Source organism: Sphaerodactylus townsendi, linkage group LG01 (genome assembly GCF_021028975.2).
Source record: "Sphaerodactylus townsendi isolate TG3544 linkage group LG01, MPM_Stown_v2.3, whole genome shotgun sequence".
In the NCBI taxonomy this organism is placed as follows: domain Eukaryota; kingdom Metazoa; phylum Chordata; class Lepidosauria; order Squamata; family Sphaerodactylidae; genus Sphaerodactylus; species Sphaerodactylus townsendi.
The window spans coordinates 65763832-65780912 of NC_059425.1; the positions used below are offsets into that span (position 1 = coordinate 65763832).

A 17081-nucleotide genomic window follows, 5' to 3' on the forward strand; every position below is an offset into this window, starting at 1 on the left:
GCACCTGTGACTGTGTTGAGTTGAAAGAGGTGGAGTGTTACCTTTGGAAGAGGTGATCCTCCTTCTGCCTTTTGAGAACTGCAGCTGATTCTGTCCCAACGGGGTGGGTCACAAAGGGCTGCATGTGGTGTGTCCATGCAGAGGCATGTACACCCTTCCCAGCAGTGACGTAGGTATAAATTTTTTTGGGGGGGGGGTCAGGGGGCCATGCTCCCCCGCCCCTGGGAATGTGTCCACACCTCCCCAAGCCCCGCCCCTGGCCTCAGTGCTTATAAAAGCAGCTCTCCGAGGCCAGGGACAGCAGATTCCCCTGTCCCACCTGTCTCCCCCACCCCCACCCCCACCTGGGCTCCCAGCCTGCAGCTGGCAGTCCCTTCTGCCTTCCCCTCTGGGCAGAGGCATAGCTAGGGAAAATGGAGATAGTGGTTGTGATAAAATGTGTTTGTTGTTTTTGTCAACAACAACAACAACAACAACAACAACAACAACAACAACAACATCATGATTTAATAGACCATCCACTCCTGGAGGGCTCTATTACAAGAACAGGGCATTTTATTTCTCTCCAGTAGACTACCTTGAGTGCATAGTCTAAAGCAAGCAAAGAGTGCAGGGGTGGGGATCAAAAGCCATGGTAGGATGTCCTTCTGCCCTAGTTTGGCTGGCAGTTCTACGCTAAATCCTGAAATGTGATGTGGGAGGTTAGAAGGGTATTTAACCCAGAACTAGCTTATCTCCATCCTGCGATTTGCATGGATTTCTGGAACAATGCCAAAGGAAAGGGTATGTCTTGAATTATGAACCTTAGAACACCTTCAATACTGGATAATCTCCTCCCCCCAAAAGCACACAGTCTAGGAATGAGCCCTGAGTACATTATAGGGAACAGATTCCATTAGGAGAGGAAGTGGTGCTACTTGAGATGAAAGTAGTAGCAAACAGGCTTTAAGCAGTTCACGACTTTTGTAACATAAAATGTACAATGGTCAGAATGTTCAGTTGCATTACAAATACCTACTCTCCCCTTTTGCCTCTACACAAACAATGACTAACCATGCCACACAATAAGCTCTGTTAATTAAAATATACTCAAAGCCTTGTGCATGAAAAGCATCATGTGATGAAAAGTTCACTGTCGAAGACTCAAATGTTTTTTTCCTGTGATAGGAGGCAAAATAGAGTAGTACATCCCTTAAAGGATGATAACATAGCATCTTGCTGACAGCTACACATACAAAAAGATGTGGCTTATACTTTGAAACCCAAGATCAAACTACTCTGGCTGCTGGTAAGTGCCTTGTATACACTAAAGTGTAAGGTCAGGAGTTCAGTGCTGGATAAAAGAGTCATTTTCTTCACCCTCCAGGCTTATCCTTCCTAAGCATAACCTTTTCTCTTGACCAGCTATTAATATCATCTTCTGTTGTGGGGAGGGTGATCCATTTGGCAGCCAAGAAATAATCCAGCAATCAAAAAGAAGGCAAAGTATTTGTTGCCATCAGAACTTCAAGTTCCAGGCAAGGAAAGAGCTCATCCTGCCCTAATATTAAGAGTGACAAATCAGAGGCTCCAACAGACATTGACCTTAACCAATGCCTCTAGCTCTAATCCTATGCACACTTTCATGGGAGTAAGGCCAATTGAACTCATTAGGATTAGTGGCCAAGTAGATATGCTAAGGGTTTCTCTCCTTACCAACCTTATGTGCTTTGTCCAGATTAATGTCTTGTTTTAACACCCACTCTGTCCTGTATTTTGTTTTATTTTTACTGATTTGCCTAATAAAGGTCTGTTGAAGTTGAGGAGTTTCTCTCTCCCCATATGACATTATTTCCTTTTGGCAGCTTTTGTTCTGGGACGTGACAGTGCAGTCCTAAACAAAGCTACACCCTTCTAAGCCAGAAGTGTCACTGGGTTTCAAAAGCAGTAACTCTGTTTAGGATTGCACGTAAAATATTCTCTAAAGGAGAGCAGGACTCTGTGGAAGAATACGTCTTAACACTGAGACTGAACTCTGCATTGCTTAGCACCTGTTTATTCATTATGCATCACACAACTGAGGACCAAGATCTCCATCCTGGATCCTGCATAGCATTCAGATGTGAATTGCAGGTTCCCCTCAGTTCCAGATCACATGGAACGCAATTCAGACTGCAATTATGGTGCACATAGAGAAGACGCTTCAGATTCTGCCTGTTTCCCATCCCCAATCAGTCCAAGGGTCACAATTTGACCCATTGGGAAAACCCACAAGAATACAAAACACTTTCCAGGCCACTTGGTAGTGACTGTGGACACAATCGGTCTGTATCCTCTGTAAAGTAAAGGAATCTCTGTCCAGTATTATGCTTTGATTATGAACTTCAGTAAAGCACATCCATATGTAAGGGGTTCCCAACTTCCTGAAATTCTCCTGGAATTACAACTGGTCTCTAGGCTACAGAGACCATTTCCATGGAGGAAGTGACAGCTCCAGAGGGCAGACTCTCCAGAGGGCATCACATCTCTGCTGAGCTCCCTTCTCTCCCCAAACTCTGCCTTCCTCAGACACCATCCCTGAATCTCCATGGATTTCCCAACCCAGAGATTGTGATCTTAATATACATGCATACTGAGATGTATAGCTGATAGGGCCTAAAGAGCTGTACTCTTTGGGAGAGAGTACCAATATGCATGAATCAGAGGACATGAATGCTTCTTTACATTTGCAAAGAAAAAGGGATGTCTCTGCAGAGACAGCTACTTGGAAGGGGTAGTATTAAACCAGTCATGTGTAGAATATCAGAATAAAAAATAAACCCTATAATTTGTGCACTATTAGGATTGATCTATTCTTAATGTTTTTAAATGATCCTTGTTATTGCAACCATAAAGTTAGGTGACAAACTTTCATAATACTGTTGCATAAATCATTGACTGGATAGGACAGAATACCAATGACTGTATTGGCTCAACTTATCTGCCAGCATTTTCTCTTGATGTAAGTACAGTCTCATGATCCTCTGGGATTCCTTTCTAATCAACAGTATCCCAAAGGATTATGAGCTGCAGTTTGGTTCAGTTTTCTCTGACTGAATAGATACTTGTTCAGATTTTTAGCGACAAAAATGTGTAAGCAAGATTGTATACAGACACAGTGGGCTGGATCTGGAAGAAAAGTTTGGAGTTGGCAGAGCAGATCTTTCCTTGCCTTTTGTTTTCCCCAAAGCCCCCAAATCCTCTCTGAAGGTCAGGAAAGCCTCACAAACAGAAGGCATCGCAGTATGAAGTACTGCAGCTTTGAGTGGGATTTAGGAAAAATCACCTCCCCTTCCCACTGACAGCTGTTGATTCTGCCTCTTCACTGCAGTGAAGTTTGTTTGCAGGGTCCTCCACAGAGAAGATTTTTAGAGTGAACAGCAGGCTGCTTGGCATAGAAAGATGCCCCCTTCCATCTCCTGCAGTTTTCCACTCTTGATCTAACCCAACATTTCCATGTTCTCAACTCCTTCCAAAAGGGATATCACGACAGAGACAATTACTGTGGGCTGTCTTTGCATGCAGCCTAGTGAACTTGCTTCATGCTTTCTTGCAAGGGGTGAGATCATGAAAAGGAAAATAGAAGGGGAAGGAAATAAACTTGTTGGCATGCATAAATTCCATGTGTAAATTGGCATGTTCAAAGGAAAAAGTGTGTATTGGGGGGAGGAAACATTACTTTTGCTCTAAAGGATGGACCATCTGAGTTGCTTCCTCACTGGTTTTACTCTGTATTTCCCCTCTCTGCATGATATCACACACTTCTTGGACTTCTGCATGATATCATGCACATTACTGCATGACATCATACACTTTCTGGGTATGCTTTGACTCCACTGTGCAGTTTCTCAAACCTGCTTTGGAATAATCTTTTCTGAAGGATTGTACTCAAGCATATTGTGGACAGGAAGGCTTGGGTCTCCCATCTCCCCACCCTCATCCAGTATAATTTTCTTGGCATTTCCCCTCATGACCATCACTCCCACCCCCCTCAAGCTGTCAGGCTTTTTGATTTAAAAAAATCAGTAGTAGGTATATTGCTATAGAAACGTTACATTATAGTGATCTGTTGATTTTTTTAAAAGGCAAAGGCCTGCAAGTGGGGGAGGCAAGGGTGGTGGTGGTGTGGGGAGACTTGAGAATATCTCTGTGTGGAGGCTGTGTTGCCACTGTGAATACCTCTGCATTTTCACCACAAGTAAGATTACACAGTGTAAATCAATGCACACAGTGGAATGGGACATCCAGTAAGCAGTGTCGTAGGATTAGGACTGCAAAACTTTGGAACTATGCATAAGTATGAACATGATATGTTAAACAATGCGGAGATTAAATAGTAGAATAATACATACAGCAACAGATAGCATGCACAGTATATTCCACAGCGTTGTCCCCTTTAGTAAAACATCTTTCTGAAGCTGTATGACATCAGCTGAAATATTATGCTCAAGATCAAATTTTGAGGGCATGGTTTTCTTTCTCCTGTTCTAAGCATTTTTCAGCATTGTTCCCATAAGATATAATGGTGGCAATCTTAAGGGCACTTTCCTTGGAGTAAACCCCAAGCATGACATGAGACTTACTTATGTTTAAGATTGCTTCCTAAAATTCTGAATGCTTAATAATGACACTGCTGCTATCTCTGAGCAATTACATCAAAGGCCTTTGTATACTCATTATCATCTTTACAAGTATATGTATTTTTTCCAGAATCCTTGTGCTAACACATTTTTGGCTACAAATTTGAAACTTTTGATCCACATATACCATAATAGTGCCCATTAATGTCCCTGATTTCTTGGGGAAAAAATCCCCCCCCCCCCTTATGCTTCTTTTTCAAAATATTCAGCAGAGATTCATTGGCTGCCATTCTGAGTATACTTAGGCTTTTTCAATGCCACTGCAGGCAAAAGGATTTTAACTGCCTAACTGCTCATGAGATTGTATACACTGTTCTTAACTGCAGGCAGGCAAGGTTAAGAGCTTGTCTGTGTGGCCTTGTTCTCAATGTCCCAGGCATTCAAGATACTTTTTTATATAGGTTCCGTACAAGGACAGGAAGGAATGTTTGATCAGAATATGGAATCCCTGGGGCCGTGGGGAATGGAGAGGACCTTGGAGTGATGGGTATGTGATAATGATATTCTCCCATAAGAAAGCTGAAACCTTTAGGGTCTTAGTGCGAGAATGGTCTTCCAAGAGTGAGTAGGGTTTTATTCAAATGTCACATCAATTTCATTTGTTCGTACTTAGACTTGGTCAGGTCTTTCACTCCTGTTTCCCTAACCCAGTATCACAATAGATGATTATAGGGCAATCTCAGATGAGTCTAGCTCAGATAGGTATAGGTAGCTTGCAGCTTTCTTCCCCTTAACCCTAGAAGATCCAGGAAAAAATCATGAGCTGATCTGCCCTGGGCTTTAAAAAAAAGAAAGAAAGTCTTGTTTTTCCTGGGTTTTTCTATCTGTGCTGTTTAGCTTCCTTTCTGATTTTCTTAGTTTGTATTGTGTTTCTAGGACAGAAGAAAACTTGGTAGCATGCCCTGGTGTGTGTTTGAGGTGAGGGAGTAGCTGAGGATATTTTTCTTTACCCAAAAGTAGCTCTTGTTAAAGAAAAGGTTGGTAACCCTTGCTCTGATGACAGCTATAATGAACGTTTCTTCCAGATATGCTGTTACAGACACAAGGCTGTGGTAATAATATTACTGTTTTCTGCTTAACTTTTTTAAAAAAACATACATTTTCTGATACACATTTTTCCAAACCAGTCTTGTAGGCTGCATTAGCTATGAGAATAAAATGATGGAACCTGTTCTCTGAGGCTTGTGCTTAGATAATCAAGGAACCAGATGTTAAACCAAATGTTGGAAAAGTAATCATGACAGCCAAAATCCATTAGGTGGCTTTGTATTTGATTGCTATATGATAATCCAAAATAGCAGTACTCTTATAAAGGCAGAAAAGTTTGATTGGGGTAATTGGGTATAGCAATTGCAGTTTCTTTTTCAGTAAGTTCCGTGCACCATTTTTTTAAAAGAGCAAAGAACATGCTTAGCAATCATTGTGGATGCCTCTGAATGGAACTTTTAAAAAAGTAATTAAGTTGAAGTTCCTGCAGTAGAACCTTCCTAGGCACTCCAAAATGGGTCCCAGGATTTATTCTTTGCCTGCCTCCATAGACTAGTGTCACATGTGACATATTTGAAGAGAGTTGTATTGAAATGGGGAATGGGGGCACCCCTTTTGGGGGTCCATAAAATTGGGCCCCCTCAACCAAACTTCACAAAGTTTGGGTTGTATCATCAGGAGAGTCTCCTAAAGATACCCTGAAATTTTGGTGCCACTTATCTAAAAATGCACCCTCTGTGGGCCAAAAACCTAAAAAAAACCTAAAAATACATAAAAATTAAGATAGACCCGAATTATTTGGGATATTCAAATATATTCAGGTACACTGAATATGGCAGTCAGCTTATTCGGGAATACAGCTAATTTTATACCCATATAAAACCGAATCCGAATTTTACCGAATATTTTCGATATTGCTCAACCCTAGTAGTTAATGTCTGGCAGGGAATGGAATCAGCAACAAAGATGTGTCTAAAGCACAGCTAAAATCTATTTTACTTCTTTACTTTCAAAATTTGAAAAAAATCCCAGCTGCAATTAAGATTTTGGTGAAGCAAGCTTAAAGGTAAACAAACTAGATCAATACAATTATTGATCCACATTCTGTTAATGTTATGCAGACAATAAAAGTATCAGTTCATTATAAAAGTACTGGTTGGGAATGCAGCAAGATAGCTAATGCAATGCCTTAGCAAAAGGATTGCTAAAAGATAAGATCAGCACTGAGGACCAAACTAGATGAGATGTCTGAAATCCATGAATGGATTGCTCCCTTCTCTAAACTTCTACAGATGTCAGTTATGGAAAGCACTGTTTGGATCTTTCCTCTCATCCTGGACAAATAGAATCTCCAAGGTCGTTTCTGCACAGCATAATAATAGCAGGTTACATTTGGTATTTTAGAATCCGGGTCTATTTTATCCTGGTTTCTCCCTTCACATGGGTTTCCACGAAGGAATCAAGTTAAGGCAGGGAGGAGATATTCCAATTTCTTTCCCATGAGACAGTCAGCATTGCTGGAGTGATGCTGCTCCAAGCCATTGCCAGCCCTAGCATGAAATGGCATTCTAGGGATGGAAGTGTGGCATTGGTCCGTAGATGCATGTCATGTCCCTTCATTGTGAGGGAGGGCATGTTGGTGAGGAGGTGTTTTAAGCCAACTAGTCTTTGGGGCTGACATCCATAGCAAGGTGCCATGGGGTGCTTGAGCGCATCCTGGCAGGCAGGTGCTTTCCAACCCGCTCCCCTCCAGGACCCCATTGGAATTGTGACTCCAGAGCCTCAGGACTGGGCTGGGTGAGGTGCGGCTTGGCTAGCAAGCGGTGCTTGGTGGGAGTGGGTGGGGATGGGGTGAGCGCTCATGTTTTCCCACACAGGCTTGCTTGCCGGGGTCCCTGAAGAGCTTTCAAAGGCCGCAGAGACTTGTAGGCAAGGCAGCCCACAAAGAGAATAGTGGCAGCAGCATTGCCAGCTAGATCTGCTCAGCTGAAGCATTGAAACATTGTTGTGAATCCATTCACATGCACACTTTGGTGAAATGGCCATGGGTCACTGCCGTGGGTAGAAATCGTGCTTGGGCTGCCACGCTGGTCGGCAGCTCAGCAGAAATGAAACTGGCATGACATCAGGCAGAGAGAACAGACAGCCGGGCAGGAAGAATAAAGCTGTTGGGCACCTGTGGTGTTCCCATGGAAGTGGGTTCAACGCAGGATTTTTGAAAAAGATCGACATTTCAGTGGTTTTGAAAAATCCGGGATGAGGGAAATATTGTGGGATAATCCTGCTTTAGGAATGGGAGCCAAACCGGGATATTTCCCTACGACAATCCGGTTTATTTGTACTGGGTGGAATCGATCCAGGTGTCCATTCACAGCAAAGAGAGAATCCAGGAAGGAGTGTCTAGGAATGAGTTTAAATCAAATCAAATTGAAAACCTTTATTAGGCATATGTTACAAATTGCACAACCACCGCAGAATACCAGGGAATAACAAAAATGAATGATTATAACTTTTATAGGAGAAGAAGGTAAATTATCTAAAGTTATTGACAGTTAATTCCCAGAGTCTTATGACAGCCAAGAGACACCTAACTACTTGATTAGTGATGAGAAGGTTCTGATCAGGTAAAAGGCATAAAACTAAGCACTTGCCAACATGGCTTTTATATTTGCATAAAAGAGAGCTAATTAAAGAGTTCCTCAATTCAGAATGAAAAATACAATGAAGCAAAGCATGACTTAAAAATTCAGGAGCTCCAACTCTATATGGGTAGAATCTTTCCTGAAATACTTCCAAGGGCTGCTGAAGGCAAAACATTGAACCTTGTGAGCTCTGGAGATTTGTGGCACAAGAAATAAGCAGCTGGAGCCCCACAATCAGACACTGTTCTAAGGATGAGTTAATTCCCTATGCCCTTCCAATTATTGCTGTTAGCGATGCTGCAGAAGGGATGGGAGATCCAGTCGATAATGGATCATCTGCAACTTGTTTTGCCCACAAAGAGGTAGGGGACAATCCTAAGCAGATATAGGCCACTTCCGCACATGCAGAATAATGCACATTCAATCCACTTTCACAATTGTTTGCAAGTGGATCTTGCTATTCCGCACAGTAAAATCCAGTTTCAGAGTGCATTGAAAGTGGATTGAAAATGAAATATTCTGCATGTGTGGAAGAAGCCTTAGACAGATGTAAGACCAATTTCATTCTATAAGGCTTACTACCAGGAAAATGTTCTTAGGATGGTACTTGGAAGAGAGACCTTCAAGGAAGACCCTGCAAAGGAAGGCAATGGCAAACCACCACTGCTTGTCATTTGCTTTGAAAGGCCCTTGCTGGGGTCACCATGTTGGCTATGACTTACATACACACACACTCTCCCTTTGAACTGGCTTGGGTAGCTACGCTATGGAGTACAAGAGTAAGGTATAAATGATCTATCTGAGAACTTTTATTTATTTTAAACATCTGAATAATACATACATAAAAAATCCAATCTAGTCCCCCTCCCCCCTATAATAGTAATACTAAATGAAAAGACAGAAAAAACCCCACAAACACAAACACCTATATATAGTGACTTCCAGCTACCTCGCTAAGAATCCAAGCATAATTCTAAGTCTCTGCTTATAATTAATATCTACATTTTTTTCACTTTTGTTCCTTATTATAAAGTTGTCTTAATCCATACATAATCTAGACAAACAAAACAGATGGTCTGCAACCTTCATGCCATGAATGGTTTTGTCCTGTTTTACAGTTCAGTGGAGTGGGATCGAGTTCCAGCTGAATATAAAAACTACCTCCATCAGAACAAAAATGATGGTGAATTCTGGTATGATTTGATGTGTTTAATCTAAGGGAGTTAAGATTCCCACACTGAGAATATGATTTGCAATCATTAACTAATAAGGATCATGTGGTATAACCACAAAGTCTTTGTGGTCCATAAAGCCTCTTCTACGAAAAGCTTGTGGGTCCTAGCCTCCTTTAATTCATTTTCTTTGAATTCTGCAATTTCTCCTTTCCTTTCCAACTATTGAAATGTTTATAGCAATGTAGAGTTAATGGTGATCTTGCTGGAGTAGGGAATGGTCTTGGCTGGGTGGGGGAATTCCCTCAAAATTCAGATGCACTCTAGACTTGACCACAGACATTAAATGAATTCGAATGAAATAATGTTTTAACTTACTAGGTTATCACATCAAGATTTCATTGACAACTTTTCCTCCGTGTGTATCTGCAATAATGTGCCTACATTCCTGAACTATGGACAGTACAAGAATGAAATATGGTCCTTGGATATGCATATCATCCAATGGCCCCAAGGATCCTTTGCAAGAGGAAACTCTGGTAATGCTACAAAGACGATACGTCCCCTAGCCCTCTATTTTTATTTCCCCCCAAATCTTCAACCAACGTATTACAAGGCAACAAATTTTTGTAATAAAATTTAAAATATGCTAATAATCTACATTTCATTTCATTTCATTTCATTGTATTATAATTTAATCTGCTCTGTGTACAGCCACAACACAAGCAGGAAGGGCAGATGGGTTAGTTTACTAGTTTAAGCAGTATCTCAGTCAGCAGCTTGGAAGCTACTCAGTGGATACTCACTACCAGGATGTTTAGTACTTATACATTACTATGGTTCTGATTGAGGCACTCCTTTCTTCCATCACCACTTTACAGAGCTATTGGTACAACACAGGATCTGTATCTGGTAGGGAAATAGTCAGGTTAAAGTATACTACTATACAGAGCTATACCCTTCAAAATCCAGTGGGTTTAGAAGTATGCAACTGTGCTTAGGATTGTATTGTGCTGTTTATTGGCTTTCTTTTCTCACAGAACCAGGTTTGTGAAAGGATCAAGTAGTTGTGTAAATGAGTGAGAAAGAGAGAGAGAGCTTATCAAAGCCAGGCTTTTGCTGTGGGTTGTATCCAATGTTTGCTTTCAGCCAGCAGAGGATGATTTTCACCTATTTCCCCTTCCAATTACAAACCATATGAACAGTGGTAGGATTCAGCAGGTTCGCACACTTCAGCAGAACCGGCTGTTAAAATTGTGCTTGTAAACAACCAGCTGTTAAATGATTTGAATCCCACCACCAGAACCTGTTAAGTTATTTGAATCCCACCACTGCATATGCATCATGCCCAACCACTTCTCCTAGGGGTTTCTCTAAGCTTGGGGGTAACATTTAAGGGAGGTGGTGAGAACATCTGTAGTGGGAGAGAGAGATGGGAAAGTTCCACTGTGAAATAAGAATTTAATTCATGGTTCATGATTTATAGATACAGTGTATGGATTTAAGTTGTTGAAATATGTGTCAGTAATGTTGGTTTTCACAATAGGTCACCTGTTTAGAATTGCTGAGTATCCCATCCAGGTCCCAGAGCCTGATCTGAAAATCAATAATGCTGTGATATCACTGATGCAAAAGTCTCCAAATAATGCACGCAATTCACAATTACTGCCCATTGGTTTCGTGTTATCCACGGTAAGTAACTTCAGTTCCAAGTTTTCATTGAGTTTACTTTCTCATCTTTTTCTTCTCTTGCCTTTACAAACGTAAGAAGTCTTACCTTATATGTTGAAGATTCCAAGAATTTGGGACTACTGGCCCTTTCTACTGAGGAGCAGCTTACTTCACAGGATGGGGCTTCTGAGTGAAGTTTAAGGAACAGGAATATCTCCTTTGTTGAGGGGAGTTCTAGAAACATCCCAGGTGCCAGCTTCTCTCAAAGGAATGCAGTGCATTTGAATGTGCCTGCTGGGCAATGTTTAACCTCCCCACAGTTTTAATCTGGCTACAGCTGTGGCTCTCTGTTAGTTTGATTCAAAGCATGCCATAGATGGGTTAGCAGAGCACATTGAGGGAAAACAGCCGAAAAACGTCAAGCAACAACTCAGCTCTTTGCGGTATGGACTTGGCAGTTATTTAACCCCCTCCCTACATTGTCACCCAAACTCATGCTGGTAGTAAAAAAAATTTTGTGGTAACATTTTTTTTACTTGTACTTCAAAATTAAAATCCAAAACATACACAAAGGCAAAAGTTTACCAAATTATAAAGTACTTATTTCATAGAGATTTCTAGTTTCTTCTATGCCAAATATTAACCCTTAATCTAAACTTTCAGCACATGGCCATGGGGAACCCAATCCACAGACCATTTCTAGACACAGAGATCCTTCGTCAAGGCATCTGGCATTCTATAAAGAAGGGAGCTTCAAGTCTCAAATGCTTCTACCCCAAATTCTTGTCAATCTTTCAGGTGCTAGTGGATTCATATGTTGCAGGTATTAGATAAGCCAAGTTTCGATCACTCCAAAGTAAAACTGCAATCATTCTAATTCAGTATGGTATTTTCAAATACAAAATACCATTATTATAATTTTAGTAAAACTGTATTTTTCCATCATTATAATCTGTCTCTCTTATCATGTTTGTCCTGAAGCCTGTTCGCTGGGTTCCTTTTGAAAAAAAAAACACACACACTCTTATGCAGCTTTATACACTGTAACTGAATCTGTAAGAACTGTCCTTTGATGCTCATTTGGGACAATTGGTTTGCTCAAAACTAGAAGTTGGTAACATACAGACAGTAACAAAGAAGGATCGGTAATCAATAGAAATATGTATGTATGAATAAATGAGATCTGGAAATGCAGTCTGTATGCCAGGAAGAAATGACAAGTGCCTTTACAATTCCTAAAAGTCACAATGGAACAAAAGTCCAAATATTTTTTTAAAAAACTCAAATAATTTTTAAAATTATTGCACATATGTCAGTTTCTCTTTGTGCTGATGTATTGCATAAAATTTCTTGCATTCCCTGCTCTCAGAAGAAGAAATACTTTGATGTTTACATGACGAAGAGGAAAGTAAATATGGGTTTGCATTTAAGATTTTGAACATGACTACTTTTGTATCTTGCAAATTTTCATTATATAAAAATTGTTTTCTCAATACAGTATGGATCATCAGTAACACTGTTTAAATTGATTTGGAGCGCAATTCTAGACAACCTTTCTTAGAAGAAGATTTCCAGGAAAATATGTACAGCTTCCCTTCTGTACCTAATACCATGTATACTCGCATATTTTTGTGCTGAAAAAGCCCCCCTCGATTTATACATGAGTGAGGTGTATTTTAAAAAATATTTTAGGGTTTTTACTTTGTCGGCCACCAGGGGGTGAAGATTTTAGGCTAGTGGCACCAAAATTTCAGGGTATCATCAGGTGACACCCCTGATGATACCAGCCAGGTTTGGTGAAGTTTGGTTCAGGAGGTCCAAAGTTATGGACTCCCAAAGGGGGTGCCCATCCCCCATTGTTTCCAGTGGGAGCTAATAGTAGATGGGGCAACATTTTGAGGGTCCATAACTTTGGACCCCTTGAACTAAACTTCACTACACCTGGATGGTATCATCAGGATAATCTCTTGCTGATACCAGCCAGGTTTGGTGATGTTTGGTTCAGGGGATCCAAAGTTATGGACCCCCAAAGTGGGTGCTTCCATCCCCCATTGTTTCCAATGGGAGCTAATAGTAGATGGGGCTACCCTTTGGACCCCCTGAACCAAAATTCACCAAACCTGGGTGGTATCATCCAGAGGATCTTCTAAAGATACTTTGAAATGTTGGTACTGCTAACATAAACATTCCTCCCCTCACAGGCACCCTCAATTTTTCCCCAGATTCTCCCTTTAAATCACCCCCCCCCCCTTGACTGGATTTAAAGGGAGAATCAGGGCTTACAGAGCTAGTTTACTGTTTTCCTTTGAAATAAATATTCAAAAACATTTAACCTACTAATGCCTCAATTAATGTAATTTTATTGGTATCTATTTTTATTTTTGAAATTTACCAGTAGCTGCTGCATTTCCCACCCTTGACTTATACGTGAGTCAATAAGTTTTCCCAGTTTTTTGTGGTAAAATTAGGTGCCTCGACTTATATGGGGGTCGACTTATACCCGAGTATATACGGTAATAGAATATTGAAAATGTAATCCAAACTTTGGGGGAAAAAGGACCTAAACTGGTCATGACTGGAGTCATAACACATGTATTCCCCACGTTGCTAGAGCATGGAATTTGAAAAGGCAGATGACGGCATATTTCCTTATGATCTAGAGTTGTCACCTTCCTAATGATCTAGAGTCATCTCTCAGAATTTCAACTGATCTCCAAACTACAGAGATGAGTTGCCCTGGAGGAAATAGCAGCTTTGGAGGGTGAAGTCTAGGGCTTCACATCCCTGCTGAGTTCCCTCCCCAAACTTTGCCCTTCCCAAAGTTTACTCCCAGAGCTCCAGGAATTTCCTAGCCCAGAGATGGCGGCCCTATAATGCTGCTGGTTTCAAACCATACTGCTCTTCAGAAACCAGTTTGATGATGGAAATTTCCTTTGGGAGCAAAGCCTAGTTCTTAGCCTTTCATGGCGGTACTGCAATACCTCTTCCAGAATAATTCTTCCTGAAAATTTTCCATCTTCAGTGTTTTTCACATTGCAGTTTAGCAGGGCTTTTTTTCTTTTGCCAAACAGTAAATTATACCCTTTAGGCATCAACAGCCTTGTATTCCAAGTATATTAATGACATCAATATTACCCTGCCAGGCTGCTCTGTTCCAGAACAGTTGCAGTGTGATGCAATAGCACAGTATAGTTATGGAGGCCTAATACTTACAGTGGTTTTTAGATTTCTTAGCTTATTAGCATGTTGGAAAACAGGAATGATAAGAAGTGGTATCTATCCTCCCAAAATAACAACAACAATGTGTTCTGAGATTTTACACACTAAATGTGTACTATATGATCAAAGGCATAGACCATCAGTTATCATATGGATCCAATCAGACCATGCCTGGGCAGCACAGGACCCACCAGTCTTGCTGAAGTAAAACAGTCTGGGTCTTGTTGGCAACTGCAGCCACCAACATAAGCTACCTTAAGTTCTACAGTAGAAGAAAGGCAAAATACAAAGTTATAAAATAACTAGCGGGCCCAGCCACGCCTTGCTGTGGCAATTGTCCTTCTCATCACAGTCTGCAACCCACACAGATGTCCATGCAGGTCCAATGATCCCCAGCATAGCCTTTTGGGAGCAGCAGTGGCATAGTGGCTAAAAGCAGGTGCACTCTGATCTGGAGGAACCGGGTTTGATTCCCAGCTCTGCAGCTTGAGTTGTGGAGGCTTATGTAGGGAAATCAGATTAGCCTGTGCACTCCCACACACACCAGCTGTGTGACCTTGGGCTAGTCACAGCTTTTCGGAGCTCTCTCAGCCCCACCCACCTCACAGGGTGTTTGTTGTGAGGGGTGAAGGGCAAGGAGGTTGTAAGCCCCTTTGAGTCTCCTACAGGAGAGAAAGGGGGGATATAAATCCAAACTACTACTACTACTACTACTACTTCTTCTTCTTCTTCTTCTTCTTCTTCTTCTTCTTCTTCTTTTGGGGTGGTCAAATGGAATCCCTCTTTCCCTTTTCAATTCACATTATTATATGGTGCTATCTTGGTTTTTAGTATAAAGTAACCCTTTCCATTCCACAATGGAACTGTCCAGAGTGCGAATCCCGCTGTCCATGAGGCTGGTTGACACGGACAGTCCTGTCTTGGGTAAAGCAGAACTGGGGCAAGGAGGCTATCCCAGTCAGGCAGCAGAGGCAGGGTGGTGAGGTGCTCAGATCGAGGCCAGCTCCCTGGGTTCTTAAAGGGCCATGTGCAAAAGAAGCAGAGCCAGTAGTGTTGGTTCGCCCCCACCCCGTGGATTTTCTTAGAAGAGAAAGGCAATCTCCAGCTCGCTTTTAGTAAAAAGAGAGCTGTGGCGAATATGGGTGAGGAAGTGGGTAAGTGGTGGTTGGATGTGAGGGAGGGCAGAGTGAGGTGTGTGAGGATGAAGTGGATATGTATGAGAGTAAGTGTGTTGTGTGGTAGTATTGGGTGAGGCATAGAGAGTGAAAGTTACCTGCATGTGTGTGTAGGGGGGAACCTCACCTGACGTCTCACACGGCAAAGTGTGTATATGTTTCACTTCGACTCGTATTACCTACCAGTATTACCTATTTACTGTTTTCACTGATCATTTCTGGCCATCTGCGTGACCATTCTAAGGGCATACCAAGGCCTCAGGCCACAGACAGGCTGCACGAACATTCTAAGGGTGACAGTTAAACAGAGCCAGTTTCATGGCCTGGTGCGCCAGGAAAAAGACGATTTACCTGGCTCAGGTATGGACTTTTGCCGATTTGAAGGTTTGATTACCTGCCTGCAACAGGGAGGGACGTCATGTGAAAATTTGGGGGTGATCCATCCAGCTGTTTCGGCGTTAGGGCAAGACCAACAAATGAATGGTTAGCTTTTTATATATATAGATATATTAAGTAGGTAGGCCAAGGATCAGCACAGATACACAGGTCCTCCAGAATTTATGGAATACAAGAGTACTCGGAACCCATGGAAAAAGAACTATCTTGAAATCTTTGAAGGAAGGGCAGGATAAAAATATGATGATAGATTACTTATTGTGGATACTTTTAACCTGTCTTTTGCCATACAATATGGATCCAAAGCAGCTTACAATGTATATAACAAACAAAATCTGGAAGTGACATCACACCTTTCTTGGAATTGACAAGATATTTAAAGAGGATTGGTTTCATTTTTGGGGGAAACCCAGAAGTGATGTCAATATTCTCTAGGAAACACCCAAAACTAGAGTTTCAGTTGATCCTCAGAAAGGTGAAGCATCAGTTCCGCCCAGAAGTTACATCAAGGAGTTGCTAATGCCCCCCCCCCCCCCACACACACACCATGTTCCTGCTTCAGATATTCTCCTACTACTTGCCATCAATTACAATTACTGGCCATCAACAAATTAGTTCATAAGGCAGAGCAGGAAGCAGCAACTCTGCCCTTGAAACAATCTTTCCTGACTCAGACAGGCAGGCATTGGCTTCCTTGCAATATCTTGCCAGTTCCACACTCCCTCCCAAACATTTTCATGTACGTTGCACATTTTATCACAAGTTTGAATTCAAAGACTGAATTTTTGAAAAATGCTGAATGTATGGATTTTTTTTCATTTTGATTCTACTTCTGGCTTGCCCACCATTTTCAGAGCAGTCCTGCACAGATGAATTGCTTTCAGAATTTGAGGGAGCTTTCACAGTGGCTTTTGACACTGTGGAAAGACATATATTGTAGCATACACAGATATTCATCTCTCAGGTTTCTAGATCTTGACATGAAAGTACAAATCTCATAAGCAAAGTATTATCACTGTGCTGGGGTATATTAAATCCTTCTGTGAGATTCTAGTCATAGGGAATAGAGTTACCAGAAAACTAACAAACCTGCATGAAGTAAATAAGAAATGTTATCTGATACAAGAGAATTATAATTAGGACTAAAATAATTAATTGAGT

General features: G+C 41.4%; 1 protein-coding gene across 1 annotated transcript in view; it reads left to right on the forward strand.

Annotated features, from left to right (window-relative positions):
- The window catches only part of CAPN13 (calpain 13), a 117988-nt gene that overhangs the window by 60399 nt on the left and 40508 nt on the right, over nt 1–17081 (forward strand). The window contains exons 8-11 of the mRNA XM_048508497.1: nt 5060–5145; nt 9406–9480; nt 9841–9998; nt 11006–11151. Coding sequence (XP_048364454.1) covers nt 5060–5145; nt 9406–9480; nt 9841–9998; nt 11006–11151 — 465 coding nt within the window. The remainder of the gene's footprint in view (nt 1–5059; nt 5146–9405; nt 9481–9840; nt 9999–11005; nt 11152–17081) is intronic.